The sequence below is a fragment of the Alosa pseudoharengus genome, unplaced genomic scaffold (genome assembly GCF_046254945.1).
Source record: "Alosa pseudoharengus isolate Yale_2024_CS ecotype anadromous, Long Island Sound unplaced genomic scaffold, YU_APseudo_1.1 YU_APseudo_1.1_scf_19, whole genome shotgun sequence".
Taxonomy (NCBI): domain Eukaryota; kingdom Metazoa; phylum Chordata; class Actinopteri; order Clupeiformes; family Clupeidae; genus Alosa; species Alosa pseudoharengus.
Window position 1 is genome coordinate 23953888 of NW_027468657.1, and position 14030 is coordinate 23967917.

Below are 14030 nucleotides of genomic sequence, written 5' to 3' on the forward strand. Positions count from 1 at the left end.
AGAGAAAGAGAGAGAGAGTGGGCCAAACATAAACAAACACAGTGCATTTTCTCAGTTTGAGCTGTAAACCAGAGTGGCAGAGAGTTTAAGCTGGCGCTAATTAACTCCATGGAAAACTAAATCAAGCATCAAAACCCACAGATTACTCGAGGTCCCCCCGGCTGGGAACGATGAGGCCTTGTGGCCCACTCAACATTATCACTGCTGACATAGCTACAGAGGGAGCCAGGATTTGTCCGTGCACTGTAGAAGAGATGATAAGGTGCTATGTACCATGGCTATTGTCTTATTTCTCTCTCTCTTTCTCACCCCCCATCTCTCGAACTCTTTCCTCTCTCTCTCTCACCCATCCTCTTTCTAAATATATCCCTCCCTCTCTCACCCCTCATGTCTCTCTCTCTCTCTCTCTCTCTCTCTCTGTACCTCATTAATTTTTTTCAGGCTGTTCACCGTAACTGCTTGTTAATCCTTCCTCTGTCTGTGTATGTAAGCAGGATTATAGAGTTCAAACAAATCGTAAGATGAGCCCATACACAAGCTTTCAGGACCACTTAGGCCTGTCGGCGATGGATGCGGACGCTCTGGGAGAGCAGGGCCCCGACGGGCCGGTACAAATCAACTGTGCTGTTTATTTACAAGCCAGGAGTGATTACCGGTAACAATTTGCCTGTTAAACTTAGGAAACGTCAAAGCCAAAAGGGGCGACTGTGTGAAAAGATGGGATGGTGAATGTACAGTAGAAGGTTCTGGAACATAGCCATCCCACCAGGTTTCTTTTTTGGAACTGAAAGGGAAAAAAATGAAATAAAACGGCGAGGCACTAGGCAAGTTGTTTATTTACCTTCGGTGGAGTCAGTGAAGTCAAACCAGCAGACCACCTTGAACCTAGCAGTAACTTCATATCAATGTCTAAGAGTTTAGGACTGTTTTATGGGCACAGCCTTCCCTCGGCGCAGCTCCCACAGGAAACGGAGGGGAGTGGAGGCCAGCAGATCCCTTTACATTATTCTGGGAACAGAGAGGCACTCAATCAGATTTAAAAAGGGGAAAATCTTCATCATGTTCGGTCTCATTTCACCACAGAGTTGGCTTGGTGACGGCCGCAAAAAACTCCCAGTGTGGTAGGGCTATTTCCACAGGGGCCTGCCTTCACAGATCTGCTGCTGAAAAGAAAGGGAGGGAGGGGGGGGTGACGACTCTGTGTGTGTGTGTGTGTGTGTGTGAGAGAGAGAGAGAGAGAGAGAGAGAGAGAGAGAGAGAGAGAGGCAGTGTGCACTGACTTTAATGAGAGGCAACATATGGAAGCCAATACAGTGTATTATAGGGTCCCAAGTTTTCCTGCTGAAGTTGAAGCAAACTGCCGAGGGCGTTTTGGGAAAGGCTGGCGTTACTGAAGCTTTGGCTCGACATTTCTCCCAGAGTGGTGTTACCATTTGTTTAGTTTTGGGGCTATGTAAGACTGTAAAATGTATCTGATATCTTTTTCGATACGACTACTAGGGTGCTTAAGAAAGTTCAGAGTTCATAGCAGCCTTGTTGTATTCATTGTAGCCACACAGCGGCGCCAAATTCATTCATGAATTTATAATATTTACATCGCATTTATCCATTAACACATTGTAGGCTATTTGAAATCAGTTGTAGTCTTTGTCAAAAGAGTAAATCTTCTAGGCACTTGTCATTATTTTAAAATAATCCCCATCTTTTGTACTAGGACTACACGTTTTGCATGCTTGAATTTACGCATTGCATTTAGGAGTAGGCCTACACGATGTTCATCGCCAGGAATATAAAGTAGGCAAATCTGTTGACATTAACCTACAAAAACATACTGTTGGATGTTTATTTTCGGCTCTCTCCAGGCTACACCTGCTTCACCGCACGCCTCTCTGAAGTCATGTGACAGGAAATCCAGCGCGGTCCATGTCGGATACCAAACAAAGTGCGTCACTCATCCTCCAGTCAACTTACAGCTGGAAGGACAGGCATTTGTTTTGGAAATTTCAGCGAGCTACATTTTTATCACTGGTGAAACATGGTGAAGATCGCCTTTAACTCAGCTTTGGCACAGAAGGCGCTGGGAAAGGATGTCCTTGTCAACGACAAAGTAAGTATTGCATGGTTTTTGTCCGTGTCTAAAGTGAAGTAGCCCGTTGCTGGCCAGTTAGCCCTGCATGCATGCTCTGGCCAATGCTAATGTCGTGAAGTTAGCCGACTAGCCAGCTAACATTAGCTGAAGGCCCTTAGGATTGTAGCCAGCCACCACATGATCCGCAGCTAAATCTCCCCAGTTTATGTAACATCATGTAAGTGCATTAGACACAAAGTAAAATTGGTATGCTAACGTTTGTTTGCACAAAACTAAATGAAGTCTAAGATTTCACAATTGTGGCGTCGACGTAAATATATCAGGATGGGGCGATTAACTCATAGCTTGCGCTAGGATGTAAGTTAACGTTTAACGTTACATTAACCATTCTATGAATGCCATGCCAGGCTGATAGACGTATGTGTGGTATCTATTTAACAACTTATGCTCACTGCATTATTGGTTTTGTTAGATAGTTCTTGAATAGACAAATAATATAATTTGTTTACCGAACTTTCCAGGATGACGTATTGCACTAGTTCTATTTTGATCTAGTTCATTTTCGTATTCTGTTCATTGTTCCTTGTTTGTGGGTGGCCAAATTTCCCTAATTCCAACCCTTCCCCCTTTTTTATTGTCCCCGGAAAGGATCCAGAGACTGCTTCGGTGTACCGTCATGAGAGCTCCACAGGCCGCTGCCTACTCACCCTGCTCGGTCTTGCGTTTATCCTGACCGGTCTCATCGTTGGTGGGGCCTGTGTGTACCGTTACTTTACCCCAAAGGTAATGACGCGGTGTTATGCCCTTTTATTTCCGCTACCAAACATGTATAAGCCCCCTCAGTTTTATTTAGCTGGACCATTCGTTATTCCTTAGTTCATTTCTCAAAATTCACTTTAATCAGCCTGTCTCCAGCCTGTGTATAACAGAGTATTAAGGTATGATTTATTACAAACTTTTTCAGCTAATCAGTTCTGGCCTTCCTTTGTCATTTTTTCTTCTAGTCATTTAAAGGTGTTTGAAAAAAAAAAGTTAAATGTGTATATCTGGCCTAACTGTGTCCACCTTCCGTATCTCAATGGCCAGAAGCTGTACCATGGAGCCATGCACTTCACCGAGATGGACAACGAAGACATCCGTGAGCCCTACTACCTGCCCCGCATTGATGAGGAGGTGGAGATCCGTGATAACGTGGCCATCATCAATGTCCCCACACCCCACTTCAGCGATGGGGACCCAGCTTACATCCTGCATGACTTCCAGCGGGTAAGGGGGAACCTCAAGAAAAGAACAAGGCCAACTAGGGACCAGTGTGTTCAAAGCAGGCAAATGGAGCATTGTGCAATCTTAGTGACAAACCGGAATTGCAAATTCCAGTGTCAGCAAACACAACTTTTGTATGTGTGTGGGTGGCAGAGTAGAGGGTTGAGGACAGAATTGATAGTTAACTTTAGTAATAATAGTTAACAGTATTTTAATATATCATACTGTGGTGGCCCTGAAAGACAGCTTATCAGTTTTTTTTTTCCTCTAAGCTGTTACCCAAAGTCTGCTGTCGTTTTAAGAGATATAAAATGGCCCCAGGAGGAATGTTGCCGTGGGTGTTCAAATGGTGGTGTGAACTGGAAGAATTGTTTATGGTTTGCCTTCTCCGCCACCACGCACTGCTGTCTTGCCTGCAGTTTTGTGCACAAGGCTTCTGCAGTGTGCCCTGCAAATTGAAGTGTCTGTCGGCACTTCTACAAACTGTAGCTGACGCCACAACATTGTCTTTACTCCTCACCAGACCCTAATGGTAATTCACTTATTGCACCTTCCCTGTAAATGCTTGTGTGTGGGTTTTGTTCCGGTGTCAGATCTGAACAAGTGTGTACAGACAGTGTGATCAGTTTTGTTTTGCATCTGCGCTCATCTCATGATGCAGCCTAGAAATAAAATGGAGTCACTGATGCTCCTGTTTTTATCAAGTATTCTCCCTTGAATTTCCCCTTGAGGATCAATAAAGTATCTATCTATCTATAAGTAAATAGCATAGCGATAAGATTTTATTTGTTTGTGGGAGAGGAGTGAGCCTGGATGATGAGGTGTTGGTTCTATAAGTAAATAGCATAGCGATAAGATTTGATTTGTTTGTGGGAGAGGAGTGAGCCTGGATGATGAGGTGTTGGTTCTCTTTGAGCAGAAGCTGACGGCGTACCTGGATCTGACCCTGCGCACCTGTTACATCATCCCGCTCAACACCTCTGTTGTCATGCCGCCTCAGGATCTCCTGGACCTCTTCATGCAGCTGATGGTGAGTGGCACAGCTGCCCTGACCAACGCCTGAATGAAACTAAACCCAGCGATGACTACATTTATGCCCCTTGATGAGAGAATATTGTGTACTAGCAGCTTTAAAGGGGACATCCGGCGATTTTTCACATAGATCTCCGTTTCTCTAGGTCACCGAGTACTGTCGGTACGAAAAAAATAAGTTGTACCTAGCTCAAGTTTCTGCACCAACAGCTAAAGTAGCCAGGCAGCTACAGAGCTACACTCTGGGGGCATGTTCCTGAGCCCCCATGTTCATGCCCCCAGAGTGCAGCTGGATTTCCCCTTTAATAGCATATTACCACAAAGTTTAGTATGTCAAATCTATGCATGCACACACAAGAAGTAAAGCTTCATGAATGCCACTATAGAGTTGAATGCCATGGAGTGATAATAAATGATACTGGATTCCTTTCAGAAAGGGTTTGTTCAGTTTTATTTAGTCTTTGTTTGTTTGTTTTGTGAACTTTCATTGAGTATCAGCTGGGGGGTATTCCATCAACCTTGCTAATGAAGGCGGCGCTTAACAGAAATAGCCTGGCTTGAACTAGCGTAGACTTTCACTTGAGGCTGATGCCGTTCCATTAACTCAAGTTAGCGGCATCTTGGCCTCGTTCAAGCGAGGTTCAGTTCAGCTTCATCTCTGCTCGTGCACGAGGTAGAAAAGTAGACCAAAACAGTAGATTGACGAAAAGACGATATATGTCGTAAAATTAAGACAATACTAGACGATTTCTGTTCGATTTGGCAAGCGCCATCTACAGGATTTTCTTCGAAAGTCATCAAATTTAACATCGAGAGAAAAAAAAAGATGGTTGCCTACAGAAATTGGAGAATAATGAAAGCATAGGCCTACATTTAAAACAACAATGCTAATGGTTTGAAATAAATTGCGAGTTTGATTAGCTTCACTCTAGTCATACAGTCTATGCTCGAACAAAACGAGTGAATGAATAAATAGTATAAACTCAAAAACAACTTTGGCATATATGGATATTCAAAACTATCTATACTATAGCCTACGTTCTTAGAGAACTGTAAAAGAGTTCACTCCAAATTATTATCTAGGTGTATGTGGTCATAAAATAAATTAGTATCAACATAATAGTATCCCCCAAAGTCCCAAAGTGTTTGAAATATAATTATCTGAAATGCAGTGGCTTTCAATTTGTCATTTATGCCTAGTATTTAATCTGTGTAGCACACAGTTCATTTGACATTCATGAACAATCGTCGACACATGAAGCAGTTTTAATTATTAGCTGCCTATAGGCCTAGGCTACAGAATTATCCGTTGGCTTGCATCAGATATAATATAGCCCACTGGCAAAGCATATTACTGTCAATGAACAGCCTACCAAATGTGCATGACCCTTTATCAACAGTATATGTCTTTCATTAAAGAGTATAACTAAAAATGTCATTATCAAGGTGATAAGCTATGTAGCCTTAATACTTCGTATGGGAAGCGAACCTGTGAACACGCAAGAATGTAACTCCTTTGCTGTGTCGTCTCGCTGCACGTTACACCACCACAGAACGTAAATGACGTAGAGTAGCAAGATCCCTAGAACCACACGCACATGAAGTTAAAACATTTTAAGTCGCATAATCTTCATAAATTCTTTCGAGCTAATGTGTAAATCCATGCTTGGTGACACTGTCGGGAAAAACATTTCTAGGCCTACTTCTATTTTTGAAGTTGTAGGCTACAGGTGACGAAAGCACAGGTTGACGGAACCATCTTTTTGGACTCGTTTTCCGAGCTTAATTTAGCTTGAAAGTTAACCTGCTACGGAGCAGGTTAGTTCTGTGGCATAAATTCCCATAGTTACCAAGCTGGGATTCACGTTAACCTCATTAATGGAACGGAATTCTCACTAAAATTAGCGAGACTTATAAGCCAGGTTTGGCCTTTAGCGAGGTTGATGGAATACCGCTCTGGTAGTAGAGTATGAAGTTAAAGACTCCATGCTTGAAGGCAAGGCAAGTTTATTTATAGAGCACATTTCGTACACAGGGGTAATTCAATGTGCTTTACATAAGCAAACGCAAAGAATAACAGTAAATAAAAACATGAAAGAGCATTAGTAATTTTTTTTAAAAAAGTAGCATTGATTGAAGCATTGTACTCCTCATCACTCTTCCCCTCCCACTTCAGTGCTAATGTCCCGTTGCCATCTTATGTGTGCTGTTCTAGTGTACTGGCTGACATTACTGAGCAATGTTGCTGGCACAGAAGCTGATGGGGGTCTGTCTTGGATGTTCTAGAGGAGCACAGCCTTAAGAGTAGTGTTGCACGGTGTATCGATACTAAAAAGGTATCACGATGCCTTCATGCAAAAAACGATACGATTTTCGACGTTTTTAGAATCGATACTTTGTTAAAATAATAACGTTCAGTGTCTGTGAACTGCTGCTCTCACTGCTCCTTGCACGCATCTAGGCAAGTGGGCGTGTCAAGCAGGCAGCTCCGAGTGAGTGGGTACGCAGGCAACGTCTACATAGTCTTTCCCGACAGTCCTCGGCCTTGTGGATAAAACAAATGTGAAATCTGGAACTATTTCGAACGCATCGCGAATAGTGAAGGCAAGCCATCGGGTACACAGAGGCCCGTTTGTAAAATATGTTTCAAAGTCATTTTAAAGCAGTAGGCTACGCATGGAACTTGGCTAAACACCTCGCAGACATATCCCAAAAAATGTAAAGAGTTCAAAGAACGACAGGTTAACGAATATGCTATAGAAAACAGGACTACATGTGCCAAGTTCTTCTCTTCTGTTTTAGTCTAGCCTAAGTGAAACGAGTATGGTTCTCTGGGATAAAGCGAACCTTTCTTCAGCAATTTTGACGTGACATAATGAGCTGTAATCATAGGGTGCTAATGTGATGAAAGCGCAATGTTCATGCCAGAATAACATTACCATAACTTGTAAACAATCTATTTCATGTTCGGTCAGTACTACTGGTGATATTTGTCATGGCATGTAGATTGTAATTTGTTCAATAATTATTGCCCAGATGTAGGACAGGCTACCCGAAATGCGCTAATTAAAGCCCACAGCATATAATACCACCAAAGCGTGTTGAGTCCTAATAATAATAGCGGCTTATATTGTTACGTGAGCAAATCATGTTATCAAAGAAATAGACGTAATGTAGGAATGCACGCAACAGGTAATGGTGTAGGCCTATCTAACGAAGACCTGAGTGGTTGGAACGTCGTACTTGTACACTGGGCGCAAAGACGACTATCCTCACATGTTTCCCTTTGCAACTGTCAAGGAAATCCCATGAACACAGGAAGGCCTAGGGTAGACTATACTGTACATAAGATGGCCTAAAGATTAGCCCCCTCTGCATAGCATTCAGTGATTTGCATGCAGTAATTTCAACACTGACCTTGATCTAGCCTAGTTTGGCTATTTAAAGCTACTTTATTGCCAAAACACAACACAATGTAAATTAACTATAACAAACAATAAAGGACTTACAAAGTAGGTCATACAAAGTAGGCCTACTATTTTACTGACTATAAAAAATAATAATTATGTAGGAAGTTTAGAAGTTTAGAACCCAGAATTGACCTGCACACTACAAAAGTGCACCGAATTCAACACAAATGACTCAATACACTTGGAGGAGGTATGAGTCCTTTCTTTTCCAGATATCTTAGGATTTTGCCATAGTATCGTTTCAGTATCGAGCATCGTGATATTTATGGCAGGTATCGTATCGAAGTCATAATTTTGGTATCGTGACAACACTACTTAAGAGTATCTGCTACATGTTGAAAAGTCTCTGTGATGATGATGATGTCATTGCCCTTTCCCTCCAGCAGGGGGCTTGAAGGGTTTTTTTTTTTATTGGCTCCATCTGTCCATCTGTGTGTGTGTGTGTGTGTGTGTGTGTGCGCTTATGTCTGCTCGTAGACCTTAACTGGTCCGTACTGGTCTGATCTACTTTAAATTTTTATACAAGGCAGAGGGTCATCATATGTCGGTCCTCCTACATGACCATCCGGATCCAGTTCAGAATGCAGATGCTGGAATTTAGTTTCACTTAGTTTTGTGTTGAGCAGTCTAGAGTCTGAGTGTCAAGTAATGTAGTTATGATGATGATGATGGTGGTGATGATGATGGTGGTGATGAAGATGGTTTTTTTTGTGGTGTGTTGTGCAGGCCGGCTCCTACAAGACCTACCTGGTTCACGAGGACCTGGTGGTGACGGAGCGCATCGATGACCTCACTGACCTGGGTGTCTACATCTACCGCCTGTGCGACGGCAAGGAGACCTACCGCATGCAGCGCCGCTCCGAGATCTACGGTAAGCCCGCGCTCTTCCTGTCACCAGGGAGACGAAAGCAGACAAGCGTCATGTAGAATCACACACAGATCATTTTGAGCTGTGTCATCAACCTGAAGTTATCTTCCTCCATCACCACATCAGAGCTTATCTGTGTGGACAACAAACAAGGAAGCTGTTTTCTGTAACCGGCAATCTTATGATCAGTCGCACAACGCAACATGCAAGCGTTGTCCTTCTCACGCTTAAATTCAGCCACCCATAACCCTTGGCGATTATAATTTATTTACCTCGGGTGTACTGTGGAATGGGTAAGACTGTTTTTAGTGGCAGGCTAACACATACTGATGACTTACGCTAGCCTAGAACCTGCGAACTCTGCGAACTAGAAGGACTGGATGAAACGTGTTGAAAACGGTGTCCACTGATAAATATCACACTTGCTAACTTGGAAATGAGGTCCTATGTCGAAAATCCTGAACCACCCCTTTAACCGCAGCACTAGTAGAAGATATCTATTGATTTTTAACAGTTGCTATTGCAAAATCTGTTATCTGTCCATATTTACCACATGCTGTTGCAAAACTGTCCACTCAGTTCCAACAGCAATCCAATTAGAACACACACACGAAAGCTAATACACCATCACCGCATGTGTGCAAGACGTGTGGTCGAATTCAGTTGGCAACAGTTGACTAACAGACCATAGTCTTGTGTCATCACTTTTTCACACGCATTCTACATAGAAATGCAGAAAGAGATGCAGATTTGTTAATTATGGTAATTTGTTAATTAATTAATGGTATTTGTTAATCAGTGCCCGTGGAGTTGTGTGGTTGGTAGTTGCTCAGCATTTCTCGTGTGTGTGTGTGTGTGTGTGTGTGTTGCTCTTGCAGGCATCCAGAAACGGTCGGTGGAGAACTGTCGCACCATTCGCCACTTTGAGAACAAGTTTGTGACCGTCACCAAGATCTGCCATGACTGAAGCGGTGGACACGCCTGCAGGAGGGGGTAGTGGAGGAGGGGAGGGGTGACTGCAACTACCCCTCACCCCCCTCTCCCCCACCCCTCTCAGTGGCCCAGGTGTTTGGGAAAGGGGGGGGGGGGGGGGGGGGGGGCGGGGATAAGGAGTGTGGCTGCTGCCTCTGACCTCTGACAAGGCCAGAATCGGTCAGCTCACTCTTTGTTCTCATTTTTGTGTACATACAGCAAACTGCAAATCCTCTTGACTCCCTCTCCTATTCGCCGTTTTTGCATAGTAGTGAGAAGTGTCTATTTAATGACGCCAACAAAAGCGACAATATATATTTAAAAAAAACAGCCCCATAGTTGATCACTTCCCTCTTTACTCCCCAGTTGCTACTGTATGTAACTAAATGACCCTGCTTTCGCTTTAAGCCCCTTAGAACTAACCCCTAACTTTTGCTGCTGATCTTAAACTCTGTGCATATAGCTCTGTGTATACCATCACCGCAAGAGCATCTTTATTTAAAACAAAGTAAAATAAGTAAAACTCTGTGTGTATTCTACTAACACTTTTGGGATAGCACTGTCGCTTTGTTGGAGGAGAATACTTTTTCCCTTTATGATCTATGTATTTAAGTCCGCTAATGTTTGTGATTATCACTTGTTGCTCTTGTTTTGTTGTTCATTTTGTTTTTTGTGTATGTTTCCGAGATGACAGTCCTTAATACTTCTCCTTTACTTGACAACAGTGCATGCCGTGCGTGTTAGCGCTTGTGTTAGGTAGTGCTCGTTTTTTTTTTAGACTTGTTTAGAGAGAGGAGCGACTCAATTATGCGTTGTGAGCAGCGCTGACCAGCACAAGAAGGCCGCCAAGGCTGTGTCCACCAGCACCCTCTAGTGGCCAATGTGAGGTGGTGCACTGAGGTGCTCCCCGCATCACAATGGGAAATTGTTGGTGTGAGGGGGGGAGCCCTGAGATGTAAAGTATTGTTCCCATGGGATAGTATCTATACTGTTATGCTGGAGCTGTGCAGCTAACAGCATGTACAGACATTTATTATAACACTGACGACTGAGAAAATTGGGGCCCAATTTGGTGAGCAGGAAGTAGGTCAAGCAGAATTACTTTGCCATGTCTGATTGGTAGGAGATAAGCATCTGTATGTAAACGGTGGCATTTGCCGATTTGACTGATTTCACTTTTGATGCACACACATGCATTCACACTGTGTAGGCCGCCACAGTAGACCGACCCAGGCAGGTGCTTCTAGAAGCTTTGTAGACTTGGCGGGCCATCTACCCCGCCTTGGTCTTCAAATCGTTCTGCATGAATGGGGTTCTACCGAACACCACTGGGCTAAGATGCTTCTCAAAGATGGCAGAAACACACGCACACACACACACAGAGGACTGTGTATCTGCTGTACCTCTGGGTGCTGTGCATAAGCACGCTTGGGATTCCCCTCCTTGTTGCTCACCCTTCAGCTAAAGGATGCAGCAAGTCTCCTCACGTGGACCAAAGTTAAACCAAACTCGATGAGTAAAATTATAATGAAGGACGGTGAAGCTAAACCCACCAACCAATTCATTGGAAGATTAGCAAATGTTCCACTAGTGAAATTCCCCTGTTAACGTTTTTAGGTGGTAGGTCACAATTTGGGTAAAGGGATCTGGAGCTGTGGTAGGAACCGAAGTTACATAGTTGAAGTTTCTGTCAGGGCCTTTATCTGTAGTTTGCACATAGAAAGGAAGTAGGAGGCTTGTCCAGGGAGCCTGTGGTATGCCACATTTCGGTTGATGCAAGCAGGTTTCTGTGACGAAAGGCCTCTAACTGCTGTAGATACAGCTGTGTTTTAGATGTTAACTGCTGTTGTCATTTATTGTGTGTATGAGGTTTTTTCTACCCCTTGTGTAACCAAGACAGGCGCCAATTGTGTGTTCATAAGTTTTTTTTTGTTTTGTTTGTTTTTTGCTGTTACTTTAGGTTTCTCTGAGTCTTGTGGTCAAAATCTCCTCCATTTTGGGATGAAGTAAATTTTGAGGTGTGTGGAGAGAGGTGTTGTTACGACTGTGTTCCCAGCAGGACAATCAGGAGGCGTAATACAGGGTGGGGCGTATGAAAGGATGAAAGTCACTGTGTTTTTATTCGCTTACGCTCTGCATAGCCCTCAGCATTTTAAAGATGATGACAGGAGGTCTGTGAACCTAACTGACAAAATTTCACTTTGTAAGATCTGTTGTTTTTTTCCTTCTTTTTTTGTGTTGTGGTTAAAATAAAGATTCATTTCTTTATGTAAGCAGTGGTGTGTCATGATTCTCTCTCTCTCTCTCTCTCTCTCTCTCTCTCTCTCTCTCTCTGTCTCTCTGTCTCTCTGTCTCTCTGTCTGTCTGTCTGTCTGGGAAGTGCTCCTGTTCTCATTTCCCTCGCAAAGAGAATTTTCACACGTTAAAAAAAACTGGTGGGCGAGTATAACTGTTTGGCATGTGTGTTTAAGAAACCGATTGCTCCTGAACTCCTTATCTGCGGTGAGTCATAGGGCTTGTGTGTCTTGGCTTGAATGCAGTATTCTCAGTCTTGCCTCATGCGTGTATTCATCCTCCAGACAGGATGGAAGTCCTCAATGACACGTTTGATTAGCTGGACACACGGAATGCCCTATCATTAATGGATGATTAGGTCTGTTGCACAGTTGGGTTTGATTCAATTAATGGGTTAGATTTTTTTTTTCTTATGCCATTTAAATCAGTGTTAATCCCAATCCCAATGTCCACAGGAAGAAAGTTTCAGTTAAAAGGGAAAAAAAACAGTTTGGATAATAGATAGTATCTTTTTGTTCTGATGTGATATCTCGAACATAACCTGCTCAAGACCTGAAGGGTAATTCCAAGAACATAGATCAAAACCCCCCTTTATGCAGAGGCAGCGACCATTGTTCCATTGAAGTCTATGGCCATATCTCAGAATTTCGCCACATATGCTAAGATCTTGGTTCTATAGAGTTAGGATTGTGAATTTTGGGCATGTGTCATGATCCTTAAACCCTTCTGACCATTTCGGGTTCATTTTTAGCATTTTTGAGCATTCCATTCTAAGTGATAAGCCATGTTAACTAAGGAAGTAATACATCTCTTAATAGAAGAGCCACGTGGCTTTGATTTGCAGGGTGAATAAAGCCATAGGGCTCCTATTAAGAGGAATACCACTTAAGCCGGCCTTACATTGTATGATTTTCGTGTGATTTCAGAGTCGGCGACTAAATTTCCAAAGTCGGACGGAAATCATGGAAGTTGTATTGGAGTCGCGTCGCGCTCCCGTCAACCAGATCGTTGAGTGTAATGGTCCGTTCATGCTACCTGGGAATATCAGGGGCCGCCCCCGTGATTGCGTGGTTTTTCCCACTGCGAGTGTTCATGTGCTTTGCCGTCGGAATGTGTCAAAAGCATAGATGCCACAACAAAGGTTAAAACATACGCTCACTAATCTTAAATAAACAACTGTATTTGCTCAAAGATATGGTGTAAGATGCTTCTGAAAGAAGGATATGCAGCTTTCAAGTGACAAACGGCAAATTCCCAAGTTCACTTGAAAATTGTTGGACATGAAAGTCCGTATGGACTACAAATGAAGTACAACGTGACGACAAAAAGTGATGAGCCCTCAACTGGGCAACTCGGGTAGCAAAATCTTCCCCCAGTTTCCCACTTCTTATTTCCACATGAAGTGACGTGAGTGAAGATGTTTTCACTGGGAAAAATGTTTTTTTGTTGTAACACACACACACACACTTTACGTGAAGTCACTATGTTTACCACCCCTGATATCTGAATAGGGCCCCTTAGTCAAATAACACGGGTAATGTTATGTGATATGACTTAATAGGGCCCCTCAATACTATGGGTTATGTTATTCACCCCTGATATCTGAATGGGGCCCCTCAGTCAAATAACACAGGTCACACTATGTGTGATAATCATGCTTTGTATTTGGCATTTTTTTCACAGCAAGATGCATTAAATCTGTTGATGGTTATGTATTTGTAAGTCTCAATCTTTCCACAAAACTCGCCAAAAGTCATCATTAAGGGGTTATTTTTCAATTTTTTCTTGCGGAGGTGGGCAGGGTGGCCCTTTTCATGTCTGTGCTCAGGGGCCCCAGTGGCTTATACATAGCAAAAGAATCAGGGGACAGACATTTTTAAAATTAGGTTTAGGGCCGCGAAGCGACGGTCATATAGGTTTAGTCAGATTTTTTTTTGTTTTTCGCATGGCCAATTTTCTGTCAAGGATTCCCGGGACACTGAAAGACCGGGGTGCACGAAACTTGGTGGGCATGTAACATCACAAGGATAGCATGGAACCA

At 43.1% G+C, this 14030-nt stretch overlaps 1 protein-coding gene across 1 annotated transcript; it reads left to right on the top strand.

The window, feature by feature from the left end:
• The first annotated feature begins 1935 nt into the window (after positions 1–1935).
• Positions 1936–11962, top strand: LOC143132502 (integral membrane protein 2A-like). The gene is made up of 6 exons (XM_076292061.1): positions 1936–2107; positions 2738–2872; positions 3176–3355; positions 4272–4382; positions 8581–8725; positions 9601–11962. Exons 1-6 carry the CDS (start codon positions 2036–2038, stop codon positions 9687–9689), a joined length of 732 nt encoding a protein of 243 aa, XP_076148176.1. The 5' UTR covers positions 1936–2035; the 3' UTR covers positions 9690–11962.
• The last annotated feature ends 2068 nt before the right edge of the window (positions 11963–14030 follow it).